The 16,417-nt window shown below is 36.2% G+C and overlaps 1 protein-coding gene across 1 annotated transcript in view; it reads right to left on the bottom strand.

Moving 5' to 3' along the window:
• OSTN (osteocrin) overlaps positions 1-12,433 on the bottom strand; it is a 31,110-nt gene extending 18,677 nt beyond the window's left edge. The window contains exons 1-2 of the mRNA XM_011981346.1: positions 12,332-12,433; positions 6,365-6,579 (exon numbers count right to left, since the gene is read on the bottom strand). Of these exons, the coding sequence (XP_011836736.1) occupies positions 6,365-6,579; positions 12,332-12,433 (317 nt within the window). The remainder of the gene's footprint in view (positions 1-6,364; positions 6,580-12,331) is intronic.
• Positions 12,434-16,417: the final 3,984 nt, after the last annotated feature.

A 16,417-nucleotide genomic window follows, 5' to 3' on the forward strand; every position in this document is an offset into this window, starting at 1 on the left:
TGTGCAAATGCTTCTCGCTCCTTAACACTGCCAAACTTCTCGAAATAGTAGGAGGTGAAGGTAAAGGAGAGAAAAGGAGAAAAGAAATAGTTCATATATAAAAGACTAGAGAGTATACATTAGGAGGAATTCTCAACTTTCGAAGCCCATGGGTGAGCTTCTGTGCAAATGCTTCTCGCTCCTTAACACTGCCAAACTTCTCGAAATAGTAGGAGGTGAAGGTAAAGGAGAGAAAAGGAGAAAAGAAATAGTTCATTTTTAATTTCCTAGGGTCATCAATTATTCTACTAAATTCGTTTCTTGCTTTATACAGCATTGGATGAAACCTTTGCAATCTAGCTCCAGGGATATTGACTAAGGTTATGTGGGTTTTGCACCGCACATTCCAGAAGGCAACAGTATGAATGGTTGCAGAATGCAGCATTCCTTTGTGACCCCCGACTCTCCTTCCCAATTTCATGTCTTGTCCCATTTCTTATTCTTATCACCTAGTAGTGAGTTCTCGTGCTACTTAGCCCTTTTAAGAATTTTATTTATTTATTTATTTATTTATTTATTTTTATTTTTTATTTTTGAGACGGAGTCTTGCTCTGTCGCCAGACTGGAGCGCAGCGGCCCGATCTCAGCTCACTGCAACCTCCGCCTTCCAGGGTCAAGCGATTCTCCTGCCTCAGCCTCCCGAGTAGCTGGGACTGCAGGCACCCACTACCGCGCTCAGCTAATTTTTTGTATTTTAGTAGAGACGGGGTTGCACCATGTTGGCCAGGATGGTCTCCGTCCCCTGACCTGGTGATCCACCCGCCTCTACCTCCCATTACAGACGTGAGCCACCGCGCCCAGCCAAGAATGTGTCCTTAATGTTTACGCCTCTAAGCCATCTCCTACAAGATTTTCTCTTAGCAGAATAATCCACTTAACCTGTCAGAAAGGGCACTAGTTATGTGCGCCAAAATTTGTTTTAATTACTGAATTTGAAAATGTTTTCACTATTTCTTGAAAAGTATTGATAAAATATCCTGTTATTTATTTATTTACTTATGTACTCATTTATTTATTGAGACTGAGTCCTCACTCTGTCGCCCAGGCTGGAGTGCAGTGCTGCGATCTTGGCTCACTGCAACCTCTGCCTCCTGGGCTCGAGTGATTCTTGTGCCTCAGCCTGCCAAGTAGCTGGGATTACAGGCACCCACCACCATGCCCAGCTAATCTTTTTGTATTTTTAGTAGAGATGGGGTTTCACCATATTAGGCAGGCTGGTCTCGAACTACTGACTTCAAGTGATCCACCTGCCTTGGCCTCTCGAAGTTCTGGGATTACAACTGTGAACCACTGCACTTGGCCCAAAAGTTATTTAAATAGTAATTATGTTTCTCTTATTTGTTCCCATAAAGTTCTTATTAAACTATACATTAATTTGTTTTATTCTATTCTTCATATGTTTTTGACATATTGAGTCATTTTCTTGACCTTATTGTGTTATTAATCTGCTGTTTATCTCATTGCTTAGTTTTTAAAGGAATTTACTATAAAATAGTTCAGACATATGACAAAATAGAATAGTATAACAAACTCCCATGTGCACATCATTCTAAGTCAATAATTATCAGTTTACTGCAAATCTTACTTCATCCATTCCACTCCCACTCCTGCATTACTTTTTAAAAAATCTTTCATATTTAACTATTTAAATATGATACTTTCATATTTAACTATTTAACTGAGGTATCTCTCTCATTTTTAAGGTCTGTGGTATCATTTCATATTTAAAAGTAAATAATAGTTATTTAACATTACCAAATAATTACTGTTCACATTCACAATTGTCTGTTATGTGTATTAATTTTTTAAAGGATCATTGTTTCAGTCAGGACACGTAAAACGTTTTAACTGGTTAATAAATCCCTCTACTTTAGAATCCCCTTCCCTTTCTATCTCTTTTTTAATCCCTTCAAACGCTGTAATTTATTTATGGAAGAAACTCGATTATTTGTCCTGCAGTTTCCCACAGTCTGGATTTTGCTATTTGCATCCCCGTAGTGTCTCTGAACTCACTTCTGTCTTTCACATTTCCTGAAAATTGGTACGTATAGAACTAGAGACAAGACTGCTTTTGGCAATACTATTTTATAGGTAGTGCTGGGTTCTATTATCGAAAGGCATATAATGACTTGCTGTTTTCTTCTTCTGATGCTAACAGCAGTTAATGATAATTGTCTAGACCCATCATTTCATTAGGATTTGCAAAATAGAAATTTTCTAATTCTGTCATTTTTTAGCCAAAATAATTTTATAAAGAGAAATTTCTACCTCATTTACTAATTCCACAATTTCTTGATTGTTTTAGATGCAAAAATTCTCTAAAGAGAAAATTCCAGCTCCTCTACTATTACTGGTGAAGGTCATATAAGAAAGGTAGGTTTAATGTTCTCTTCATTTATATGTTTTCAAAAACAATGAATTGATAACCAGCATTTCCTAAAGATTTTTCAGTCATAGATTTAAACAGATTTAATGCATTCAACTGGGAAGAAAATGTCAGTGAATTTCATTAAAGTAGTAAAAATACAGTTTATCTAGTAGGAATATAAAATTATTTTCTAATAAGATAATACTGCACTCCTACCAAATAAACAGGATTTTAGTAATATCTGAGGGATTTGTGATGGTGAGTTAGACTGTATTTGGCATAGAATTTGGAAATGTAACTTGAATGCAAATATGCTGCAAAATGTTGAATGTATACATAGAAATACTTGTTCTGTCGATGCCAAATGCCCATTGTAAATGAACCTTAAATATTACAATCCTCCTTTGCACAATATTTCTTTATAAAACTCATAATTTTGTTTCCCCAGGCAGAGTTGGGGAAGAAAATGTACGAAGTGAGCTTGAATATCTTGTCATACCTGATAGCAAGGAAACTTATTATTTCTAATTTCAGTTCAAAAGAACTCAAGAGCCAATTTGAGGACGTTCTGATTAGCTAAACTATGACAATCTGAGCATCAGTAAAATTATTAACTACAAACTATTTTGGGAAATCGTATTGCTGGTGATAATCTTGGTATTGCTATTCTGAGATGGTTGAGTTTGTATTGTGAAATAAAGCAAATATGTATTTATTTGATAATCAAATTCTATCATTCTTGATGCAAATAAGAAAGGGGATTCACGGCATGGAAAAAATGAAATAAAGTTATAAATTGAACATGTTAAATAATATTATAACACCTGATATGGCATGATTTCAAAATGTCCAAAAAACATTCATATTAGTATAAATTTATGTTTCTGATTAATATCAGCGTGCACTCATGACTCAGTCTATGCTCTAAAATTCCTAAAAACAATCACTAATCCAAGAGAAATGGGCAACCCTAAAGCCCAGATGGCCATCTGTCAACACCACTTTTCACTTAAAGGATCCAGTAAGCCTCCTCCGAAAAAGAGTTATTCCCCCAGGACAACAAACTGCCCTTAAGAGTCATTTCTTTGTTATCACAAGTGTCAATATTTTTCTGTATTTTGTTTATAATTTTATTTTTTAAATAAAAAGTTTATAATAAATGGTTCTAAAATGAACAGCCTTATGCATGCTTTCTTCTGCTAAACACATTTTTACTAGTATATATTTGGGAGAGATATCTAGAAATAGGAGGAAGGCTGGGCCAAAAAGTAAGCACACATCCACTCTGCTAGATATTGCAACATTCCCCTCCATGTGGGTCCCATTTTGCACTCCAATCAGCACCACGTGGGAGTGCCTTTTTCTCATAGCCTCAGTAATTATTTTGGTTTTTCAAAAATCCATTTCTACCAATCTATCAGGTGAGGAATTGTATACCAGTAAAATCATAGTACACTTCTTTCTTATAACAAGAATGGTGTGCATCTTTTCACACGGCCAAAGGCAATTTACATTTTTTTCATGAATTGACTACTGTTTTTTACCCCAATTTTTCTATAGTTTGTTCTTTTTCTTCTTTATTTTTCAAGGTTCTTTATATATTAAATATAGTAACCCTTTGATTTAAGTTACAAACATTTTTTCCAGTTTATTCTTTGTGTTTTTACTTTGTTTTATGGTATCTTTTGTCATGAAAACTTTAAAATATGTAATTAATTTTTTCCTTATTTTTTCTATTCAAATTTTACAACTGAATTTAGAATACCTTCTCTATTCCTTCTCTATGTAGAACTTCCAACAATGTCTTCTTCTAGTACCTATATAGGTTCATCTATTTCTTCAATCAAATCTCTGATGCATTTAGAATTTATCATAATGTATAGTTTGAGAATGAATTAATTTTATCTTTTTCCTCATATCCCAACGTCACTTATTCAAACTATATTCTTTTACTTACTAATATCTGGTAGGGCTCTTTCTTTCTGTCTCTTTTGCAGAGTTTTTCTGGCTATGCTAGCTTTTATTCTTTTAAATGAACTTTATCATCAACACTGATGGCACTTTTTATTAGAATTGTGTTAAGTTTGTAATTTAACTTAAGTGGAGCTGACATGTTTCTGCTTTTGAGTTTTTTGACTTAAGAACACAGTACGTGCCTCAACCATTAAATAAGATGTTGGCTTTTGGGCTAAAATACAAACACACACATACATATACATCATGTTTAAAAAGTGTTTCTCAGTTCTTATTCCATTGCACTTCCTTAGACATTAATAAATATTAGATTTTGTCAAATACCTCTTCTGTCATCTATTGATATAATCATATGATTTTTATCTATTGTTCTATTAATATGAAAGATTACATTATATAATTACTAACATTAACTCATATTTACTTTCCTGGAATAAGCCCCTCTTGGTCAAAATGTATTATATTTTAAAAAGTGCTGTTGGATTCTATTTGCTAACATTTTATCTATGACTTTTGTGTAGATATTCATATATGAGGTACGTCTAATGCTTCCTGTTTTGTAAGTACTGCACACTAATCAGTTGCACTACTGAAGCTCCTAAAATTTTCTTATTTATTTATTTGAAATAAATTTTATCTTTTACAAAGTATTGTTAAAAAATATTTTATTTTAGATTCAGGGTATACATGTGTAGGTTTGCCACATGGGTATATTGGACGATCCTGGGGTTTGAGTTTTTAGTGAACCCATCAACCAAATAGTGAACATAATACTCAGTAGGTAGTTTATCAACTCCTCCCTCTTCCCTTCCACCTTTTAGAGCTCCCAGGGTCTACTGTTTTCATCTTTATGCCCATGGATACCCACTGTTTAGCTTCCACTTATGAGTGAGAACATCTAGTGTCTGATTTCCTGTTTCTGTATTAATTCAGTTAGAATAATGGCATCCAGCTGCATCCATGTAGCTGCAAAGAACATAATTTTATTCTTTTCTTTTTTACGACTATATAGTATTCCATGGTGTCTACATTCCATATTTTCTTTATCCAGTCCACCACTGTTGGACACTTAGGTGATTCCATGGCTTTGCTATTGTGAATAGTGGTGTGATAAACATAATTTCCTTTTTTAATATATAAGGCAAACGGTATTTACAGAGTTTAGTGAGAAATGTTCAGAGTGAACAAAAGGAATCTTGGGTCAATTTCCCAGGTGTCTGTCTATGGTACTTAGGTGGTCTTTTGTGCCACTTCTAATATGAAATGTACAGTATGAAGAACAGATATTGAAGAAAATGAACTAAGTTTGAAACGATGACTTTAAATTACTGACCTAAAGGGATATTTCACTACTCTAAATCTATTATAATAATTAGCATTCTATGAAGCACTTACATTTGATCATCTTATTTGAATTTTATGGAACCAAGTAATTGTTCTCACTTTGTGGATAAATAAGCTGAGGATCAGAGAGGATAAGATACTTTACAAGTCACATGGAAAGAAACAGAAATTTGACAGAAACATATGTGTTCTGACTCCGAGTTCTGAGAGCTTTTCACTCAGATTCATTCACACAATTTGGAAAGGTTTGTATCAACGGTAAAAACCAAAGGATATTCCAATTACCTCTAGTAAATGGAAAACTCAATTCACCAGAACATTTATACCACTGAGCATACACTTTGCGTCACCTCCCAAATGCAGTAATGTCTTATAATGACTGTTTTATATCTGCATAAGACAGAATCTTACTTAGGAAACATTATGACAAAAATACTAATGCACACTGTAGCAGTCATTTTGCTCCCTAAACAGTTATTTCGAAAATTATATTATTAAACCTATAGATTAGCTAACATGCTGGCAAATCTGTTTCTATACAAAATTTTCACTGTATTTTTCATGTGGAATTGTCTGTTTTAGAATCCAGAATAAAATAATTAGAAAATAAAAACTTTGCTTTTCTAAGAGTTCACTTACCTCTGTTTACCTTTGTGATCTACAGAGCCAGCTGAGAGTCTGTCAAGGGGAGACCCAAAGCCAGAGAAACTCCTTTTCTTCTTTGTCTCAATCACGTCATTTTCTAGGGACACCAATTCATCAAGAAGCAAGAGCTTTGCTGTCAGATCAGTGGCTGATTTCTCTTCCCTGACTGTGGGTGTTGACTGCACATCTATGACTCCAGAATCAAAGGCCTATAAGGCAAGGAAAGGTGATTCCATTAATTTAGACAAAGAGACTTCAAGTATGTACATATGCATTTGGCTTTTGCTACCATTAGCTGACATTCTCATCATGTAACATTTTATACTTTTTTTACAGACAAAGTTTTGCACTTGTTGCCAAGGTTGGGGTACAATGGCGTGATCTTGGCTCACTGCAACGTCCACCTCCCGGGTTCAAGTGATTCTCCTATTCAGTTCCCAGAGAGCTGGGAGTACAGGTGCCCACCACCATGCCTGGCCAATTTTTTGTATTTTTAGTAGAGGCGGGGTTTCACCACGTTGGCCAGGCTGGTTTCGAACTCCTGACCTCAGGTGATCCACCGGCCTCAGCCTCCCAAAGTGCTGGGATTACAGCATGGGCCACCGTGCCTGGACTTACAATTTCTTATGAAGTTATTTTCCGTAGAGAGTGCTAGATCTTTGGGGACTGAAACACATAGAAGAGGGGTATAACCAAGGGAAAAAACAAGACAAGAAAAGAAAAGAAAAACTCCTGGAATGCCTTTAACATCTAGTATATTTACCGATCATTTTTTCAGATTCTTTTCCAGCAACAACTTCATCCTTCCTTATCATTCTCATAGTGCTTTGCTATATACCTCTTTCATCATTGCACTTACTATTTTTTGCCTTGTGCCAGGTTGGTTACAATACATTTGTATTTGTTATTAAGGTGAATCTTGAATCAATGAGTTTGTCTAATTAGTCTTTCATTTGATTTATTTCATGCTTCATCTCATATTTTGCTCATAGTATTCAGCAAATTTCTGATGAATATTTATTAAATGAATTCCAAACCAAATCTCATGCTATTTTCTTTTTACCATTCATTCATTATTTACTAACTCAAGCCATTACTAATCCACTATGTACTAGGTTCTGCATTGGACATGAAAGATACAAAAATAAAAATTTAGTCTCTGTGTCTAAGCATCTCACCTTCTCTATCCCTGTGATTTATCAACAAGTATTTGTGTCTGCAATGTGTCTGAGATATCCCAATAACTTTGTGTGCCCTGTAAAATTTCTTGTTTGTTTCTTACACCTATTGCCACTTTGCACTTCATCCAAGTCATAAATCTATAGCTGTTCAGTTTGTGAGGTCTGTCTTTTCCTCTCTGAGGTCCAATGACAGCATTTCTTAAATGCTCCTACTAACAATCTTGAGTCATTCTGTAGTCCCACAAATACTGCTTTTTTTCTGAAATCGTGAGAATATTCCCATGTGGGAAAATTTTTAGCTCTGGGGAATCTCTTCCCACTTCTAGTGATTCTTCCATGTGCCAGACTATTGACCTTGGTTTTGATTTTTCTTCACTTTCTGTTTTTCTTCTAAAATTATTCTTTCTATTGTCTTTTGACATGGTTTGACTGTGTTCCCATCCAAAATATCATCTTGAATTGTAATCCTCATAATCTCCAAATGTGAAAAGAGAGATCAGGGGGAGGTAATTGAATTATGGAGGCAGCTTCTCTCATGAGGTTCTTGTGATAGTGAGTGAGTTCTCATGAGAGCTGCTGGTTTTATGTGTTTGGTAGTTCCTCCTGCATTCATTCTTTCCGCTGCCTTGTGAAGAAGGTGCCTTGCTTCCCCTTCACTTTCCACCATGATTGTGTTACCTGAGGCTTCCCCGGCCATGCAGAACCGTAAGTCAATTAAACCTCTCTCCTTTATAAATAACACACTCTTGGGCAGTTCTTTACAGCAGTATGAAAAAGGACTAACACAGAAAATTGTTACCACACAGAGTGGGGTGCTGCTATAAAGATACCCAAAAATGTGGAAGCAACTTTGGAAATGGGAAATAGGCAGAGGTTGGAACAGTTTGGAGGGCTCAGAAGAAGACAGGAAGATGTGGGAAAGTTTGAAACTTCCTAGAGACTTGTTGAATAGTTTTGACCAAAATGCTGATAGTTTTATGGACAATGAAGTCCAGGCTGAGGTGGTCTTAGATGGAGATGAGGAACGTGTTGGGAACTGGAGCAAAGGTGACTCTTGCTATGCTTTATCAAAGCGACTGGTGGCATTTTGCCCTGGCCCTAGAGATCTGTGGAACTTTGAACTTGAGAGAGATGGTTTAGGGTATCTGGCAGAAGATATTTCTAAGCAGCAAAGCATTCAAAATATGAGCTGGTGCTCTTAAAAGCATTCAGTTTTATCTAATCACAAAGAGATGGTTTGAAATTAGAAGTTATGTTTAAAAGGGAAGCAGAGCAAAAAGTTTGGAAAATTTGCAACCTGATGATGCAATAGAAATGAAAAACCCATTTTCAGAGGAGAAATTTAATCCAGCAGCAGAAATTTGCTTGAGTAACTAGGAGTCAAATGCTAATCGCCAAGACAATGGGAATAATGTCTCCATGGCATGTCAGATGGCTTCACAGCAGCCCCTCCCATCACAGGCCCAGAGGCCTAGGAGGGAAAAATGGTTTAATAGGCCAGGCCCTGGGCCTTGCTTCTTTATGCAACTTGGGACTTGGTGCCTTGCATCCCATCTGTGGCTAAGGGCGGCCAACATACAGGCAGGTCGTTCTTTCAGAGGGTTCAAGCCCCAAGCCTTGGTGGTTTACACATGTTTTCGGGCCTGCTGGTACACTGAAGTAAATAATTGAGTTTGGGGAACCTCTGCCTTGATTTCAGAGGATGTATGGAAATACCTGGATGTCTAGGCAGAAATTTGCTAAAGGGGTGGAGCCCTCATGGAGGACCTCTGCTAGCGCAGTGCAGAAGAGAAATGTGGGGTTGGAGCCCTGATACAGAATCCCCACTGTGGTACTGGCTAGTATAGTTGTGAGAAGTGGGCCACAGTACTCCAGGCCCCAGATTGGATAGATCCACCAAGAGCTTGCACTGTGCATCTAGAAAAGCCATAGACACTCAATGCCAGCCCATGAAAGCTGCTGAGGGTGGGGCTGTACCCTGCAAAGCCTCAGGGGCAGAGCTGTCCAAGACCATGGGAACCTAGCTCTTGCATCAGCATGACTTGGATGTGAGACATGGAGTCAAAGGAAATGGTTTTGGAATGATCTCCAAAGGTTTAATAACTGCCCTATAGGATTTCTAATTTGCATGGGGTCTGTGCCCCCTTTGTTTTGGGAAATTTCTCCCATTTGGAGTGAGTTCATTTGCCCAATGCCTGTACCCCCATTGTATCTAGGAAGTAACAAACTTGCTATTGATTTTACAGGCTGATAGGTGGAAAGGACTTGCCTTGTCTCAGATGAAACTTTGGACTTGACTTTTGGGTTAATGATGGAATAAGTTAAGACTTTGGAGGGCTGTTGGGAAGGCATCATTGTGTTTTGAAATGTGAGGATCTGAGATTTGGGAGGGGCAAGTGGCAAAATGGTATGGTTTGGCTGTGACCTGATTGAAAATCTCACCTTGGATTGTAATCCCCATAATCCCCACATGCCAAAGGAGAGACCAGGTGGAGGTAATTAAATCATGGGGATGATTTCTCCCATGCTGTTCTCATGATAGTGAGTTCTCACAAGATCTGGTGGTTTTATAAATGTTTGGTGATTCAGTCTCCTTCCTGCCACCTTGTGAAGAATATGCTTTGCTTTCCCTTCACCTTCTGCCATGATTGTAAGTTTCCCAAGGCCTCCCAAGCCATGCAGAACTATAAGTCAGTTAAACCTCTTTCCTTTATAAATTACCCGGTCTTGGGCAGTTTGTTGTTGTTGTTGTTTTGAGACAAAGTCTCATTCTGTTTCCCAGACTACAGTACCGTGACTTGATCTTGGCTCACTGCAACCTCTGCCTCCCAGGTTCAAGCGATTCTCCTGCCTCAGCCTCCTGAGTAGCTGGGATTATGGGTGGTCACTACCATGCCCAACTAATTTTTGCATTTTTGGTAGAGATGGAGTTTCACCATGTTGGACAGGCTTATCTTGAACTCCTGACCTCAAGTGATCCACCCACCTTAGCCTCCCTAAGTGCTAGGATTACAGCCATGAGCCACCACACCTGACTGAGTAGTTCTTTATAGCAGTATGAAAATGGACTAATACATTTTTCCGTTCTCTTCACTTTCTCCAGTAGAACAAAAGAGTAGCATTTTCAAGCCCTTTAATCATTGACTCAAGTCTCTTTTAAAATACCTGTAGCCTGGCGTGTAAACTGAAAGCTATTGAGCCTCCTGTTTCCTTATCCAGTCATATGTGCCCTAAGTCTGGTCAGTTCTTGCAGGACAATCTATCTTCTGGCTGCTATTTTTGATTCCCATCAGTAGTGTTTTTTTTTGTTGTTGTTTTTGTTTTGTTTTTGTTTTTGAGATGGAGTCTTGCTCTGTTAACAGGCTGGCACAATCTTGGCTCACTGCAACATCTGCCTCCCAGGTTCAAGTGATTCTCCTGCCTCAGCCCCTCAAGTAGCGGGGACTGCAGGTGTCCACCATGACGCCCAGCTAATTTTTGAATTTTTAGTAGAGAGAGGGTTTCACCATGTTGGCCAGGCTTTTCTCTAACTCTTGACCTCAGGTCATCCAAGTGGTGACTTTAAATGAAGGCCTCCTTACTGCTTAGTGTACGCCCTTAATCACCTTACAATTTGCTCTCTCTCTCTTCTCTATTTCACCCGTAATACTGTTATAAAGTTAGTTATCCCCAATACTACTTTTGTCATATAAAAAGAAAATTACAAATCTCTCATAGTTCTTTATTACTTACAGCACAAAGCCCACAATATGGTTTCAAACTACTGAGATCTTAGCTTCTATCACTTCCCTGTATAATCCTGACAACATAGAAACTGGAGATGGGAAGGATGCAGAAATAACCCAAAATAAACCCTAAAGAAGGAGATAAACCTTCAAAGGGCAAAGGTTTTTTATCTTTCAAAGCATCCTCCAAAAACATGCTTTTATTTTTCCAACTAACACACACTCAACAATCGTTTTTCTAAGAAATATCTTTAATCTTAAAAAAAACAAAACTTTTACAAAACTTGTCCTTCAATATAATGCATTTGAGACTCTCACTTGATGCTATTTAAGAAACATGTATATATGTTTCTAATAAGATCAAATAAACTAATTTTTCTCCTTGTGATGCCCCCACATTTCTTTTTCTTTGTACTTTAGTCATAGCACTACAAAAACATTTGTACTGTAATTAAAAGTTTGAACAAAACTACTCAAATTTTGGCATGCAAACAACTTCAAATTTTATATAAAAGCCCTTCATTCTGACATAACTGATTTAATTAAATATGGCTGTAATAATGGATTTTCTCTTAAAGCTTTTTTTGTTCAAGGAATACAAGTCTTTGTTCTTAAGGTTCTTTTCACATTTAGATAACTGGCTTGCTCTGACTCCTCTGTGAGGAGAAGATCATGATTACTGCTCTTTTCATTTCAAGTTCACAACCTTGAATGTCATGTTGGCAATAAAAAGAAGACAATAAGAAATACTTATTTTCTTGATTTTGTGTTATTTCACCATTTTATTTTGTGTACATTTTCTTGTTGGTAGCTGCACCTCCTTCTTACTCTAGTGGAAATGACATGCTTACAAAAGAATATACATGCAATATATAAATATATACATTATATTTATAAATATATATTCTATATAAAATATAGAATACATGATATATAAATATATAAGTTATATTTATGTATATGAAATATATTTATATATATTCTTTTATATATAAACATCATTTATAAGACATGTCAAACATATATATTTATTTCTCTAAGTCAGTTTCCATTACCTCTGTTGTTGTTACATCTACTGAGAGGACTTTTCCTGAGTTCCACAGTGTCAGTGTCACAGCCAGGATGAAATGTGCACTTGCCAATCTCCAGTCCAGCATCTGAGGGTTAAATGTGTCATAGTTAGCACTGATTCATTTGGAATGTAAAGATAAAAAACAAAAGATCCTAAAAGGACTGTTAGAGGCAAATGGTAAGCCAAATTATTCAGCTTTGGTCCATTGGAGTGCATCTCTACAAAACGTAAATAATATGTAATAGAAGCTGTCCATCCCCCAGAACGAATTCTGTCAAGGTTTCTTTTCTATGGAGACCCTGGATTAGGGTTGTACAGCTATAACAATAATTTAATTCAAACTAACCACAATTTCTCAGATTTCCCACAATCTGAGAAATACAGCTAATGTAACTTTATTTTTTTACTCTAAAATCTAGAGATTGAGACATTATATATGTACCTGAGGAGAAATTTGTAACAGTGGTAAGGCATTAGAGAATAAGTACTGATTGGGTCTGTGGTGAACCAGAGAGACTATAGTGTCTAAAAAGATTTAAGTTCAAAATTTCAAAACCCCCACCATAAATTAAGAGAATTTCTTTATGTCCTTGTGTTATGCCAGAATTTCATAAGCAAGATTCAAAAATGTTATTAAAAAACTATCAGATGTTATTATATCAAAATTGAAAAATTACATAAAGATACAATAAAAAATTGAAAAGCAAATTACTTAATGGAAGGTATTTTCAATATATACATAAAAGAAAGATTAGCATTTGGAAAATGTAAATAAACCCTTTAAATGTAACTTTAAAGATAGACACACAACTAAATAAAAATGGGGCAAAGTTATGAATACACACTTCATAGAAAAGAGGAGAAGTGAATGAACAAAACCTTCCACAATACATACAATCTCTTTAATTCAAATAAAAATAGAAGCAAAATGCCATTTACACACATTAGATTGGCAAGAAATTGATCAACCTTGCAACGTTAGAATGGTTTTAGGAAACAATATCACAAAAAATTCTGGTGGAGTTGAAAATGAATCCAATCATTTGGAGAAAATTGGACACTATGAAAAGGTTGAAAATGCTTATCTCTTACCTAGGACACATTTATTTCACTTCTAGGTATGTGTGTATTCCTGAGAAGCTGTCAGTGTTTATATGGAGACATGTATCTGAAAGTTCATAGCCTCATTGTTTATAGTAGTCAAAAATTGGAATCAACCCAGTGCCCCATTCAAGAGAAAATAGATTTATTAATTGAGATTTATTCCAACTACTGACTTGAAGTAAATGACTTAAATACATATTTACTGTTAAAACAAATAACTTAAATGTATGTTTGTCTGTATGCATGGATTTCACAAAACGGTTTTGTGGAGAAATGGAAAGTATAAAACAATACATGACATTATACCATTTACTGAAATTGTAAATGCCCAAAGCAATACCATATATTTTGGAATATATACATATAAAATATAAACCAATGGAACTTGATTCATGATTATGATTACCTCTGCAGAGATGAAAAAGTGAGTACAATGATAGAAAAAACATACGGGAATCAGTTTTTAATCTATATGTAATTTAAAGCAAATATGTAAAAATCTTAACACGTGTTACTTCTGGGTAGAGAGTACAAAGATGCTTTATTTATATATGTCTGACTTTTTAGATTAAAAAGCCACTATCCAGCCAACTAAAGCTCATCTATGGCCTACATCAGGCTGACCTGCTGCTAGTTTGACTACTGGCAGTTACAAAACTGTAGGTAAAATGGGGCCTTGCTCTACTGAGGGAGGATCGTGGAGTATGAGCTAGAACAAAGTAGGCATGAACCCAAGCTTTGCTGCTTAGTACATGACAGTGGGAAAGCCTTCCAACTTCATCCTTTGTGAATAAGAAGTCTCAAGAAACTCTATTTTCTTAAAAAAAAAATAATTTGGGAAACCTGCTGGGGGTCAAGAGAAAGCAGGTGCTAGAATGGAATCTGTAAGATTGGATTTGAGTCATGTTTTTGCTTTAGTATCAGTATAACCTTGAATATGTATCATTTACCCTACTCAAGCTTCATTATACTCCTTTGTGAAATGAGAAGGAATTCCCATCTCCAAAGAGCTTTGAGAGGATTGAATCCATTCATGCATACCCCTTCCGTCTCATTTACTATTTATAATCTCTATGTGAAAGAATATGAGGCATCAATAAAAATTTCCTTAATAACTACATTTGTTTGGGTGTGTACCAAGATTGTTTTTGACATTTTCTTGAAGAATTTGTTACTGTGGCTCTTTCCTTGCCCCCAGTGAGTTTGTGCAGAGGCAGAGGCTTGAGTGCGTGCCACTGCTAACCCACTGCCATGAGTTGCCTCCAGTGCTGGAGATGGGGCCTGGAGGGAGACGACTGGATAATGGGGACAGATTTTCCCTTTGGTGCTGTTCTCTCCTGATAGTGAGCTATTGTGAGATCCGGTTGTTTAAAAGTTTATAGCACCTCTCCTCTCTTTTTCCTCCTCTTCTGGCCATGTGAAGACGTGCCTGCTTCCCCTTTGCTTTCCATCACAATTTTAAGTTTCATGAGGCCTCCCCAGCCATGCTTCCTGTACGGCCTGCATAACTGTGAGCCAATTAAACCTCTTTTCTTTTTAATTACCCATTCTCAGGTATTTCTTTATAGCAGTGTGAGAATGGACTAATACAGTTAGCCTCTGTAAAACTTACAGAGAGGGAAGCCCCTGACAAGTGGTTGATTGCAGTTGTGTAGCAGTTAAGGTCTATGGCAAAGAATTTTAGGCCTAGGATGTCATCAAAGAGTATTTCAAATGCAAGAAATGGAAAAAATAATAAAACTTTTGCCCACATTCCTAAGAAAACAACAACAAAAAACAACTTGTCACTATTAAACAGCATAGATTTTAATAATAAATGTTACATGCTGGTATGTGAACAAATGTTTTACTTAAACAGAATAGTATCTGGATTAACTATGTTGGCTAAGAAAAAAATGGAGATACAGTATTTTAGCACTGTCTACAACATTTATTTATCAAATATCATTTTGATTTTCATGTAATGTCTGAAATAAGTGTTCATTTTGACACCAATTAGTCTACTTCAGAATCTTGTCTCATAATGCTAGTTACTAGCAACTTCTCTGTATTCTATTTTTTCTAGAAGGGAGCAGTAAATTTTCTCTGTATTCTCTTCACTAACTTGATATCTGAACTGAGATTTTCCATAAGCATAAAAAAAAAAAAAACCCAGTAAACTATGTCTCTAAACTGGGAAAATAACCAATAAGAATGCAATAGTTATCTGATGAAAATATCAACCCAAACCTGCATTAGTGATTACTTTAGGAAGCCAGCTACTTAATTGTATTCTTCTTCTCCTGATTTTGCTGATGTCTCTTTCACTTTACATAAAGGAGGATATACTAAGAACATAACTGTATTTTTTAAATGATTTCATATCTCTGATATATCTTATTTATTTATTTTTTTGTGATGGAGTTTCACTCTATTGCTCAGGCTGGAGTGCAATGGCGCAATCTCAGCTCACTGAAACCTCTGCCTCCCAGGTTCAAGTGATTCTCCTGCCTCAGCCTCCTGAGTAGCTGGGATTACAGGCGCCCACCACCACACCCAGCTAATTTTTTGTATTTTAGTAGAGACAAAGTTTCACCACGATAGCCAGGCTGTTCTCAAACTCCTGACCTCATGTGGTCCACCTGCCTCAGCCTCCCAAAGTGCTGGGATTATAGGCGTGAGCCACCATGCCTGCCCTGATATATCTTTTTTAAAGAAATTGTTGTCCCATTTAATCAAAGACAAACTACAGTTGTTTATGTTTTCCTTTCTTGCTTTTTATCATAAAAATAGGTTTCAAATGTGAAAATTGCCCAATTTTTATATGTCTTTCCATGTGGATTTCCTTTAACTATTTTTATGTACATTTCACTTACCAGGTTTCTCCTCATCTCTGTAATCTTATAAATGGCACAGGATGATTAGTGTTTATAATATTGATGATTATGTCTGAGGTATATATTTTTGTGCTTGGGTGTACATAGGA

The sequence above is a fragment of the Mandrillus leucophaeus genome, unplaced genomic scaffold (assembly GCF_000951045.1).
Source record: "Mandrillus leucophaeus isolate KB7577 unplaced genomic scaffold, Mleu.le_1.0 Scaffold224, whole genome shotgun sequence".
NCBI lineage: Eukaryota > Metazoa > Chordata > Mammalia > Primates > Cercopithecidae > Mandrillus > Mandrillus leucophaeus.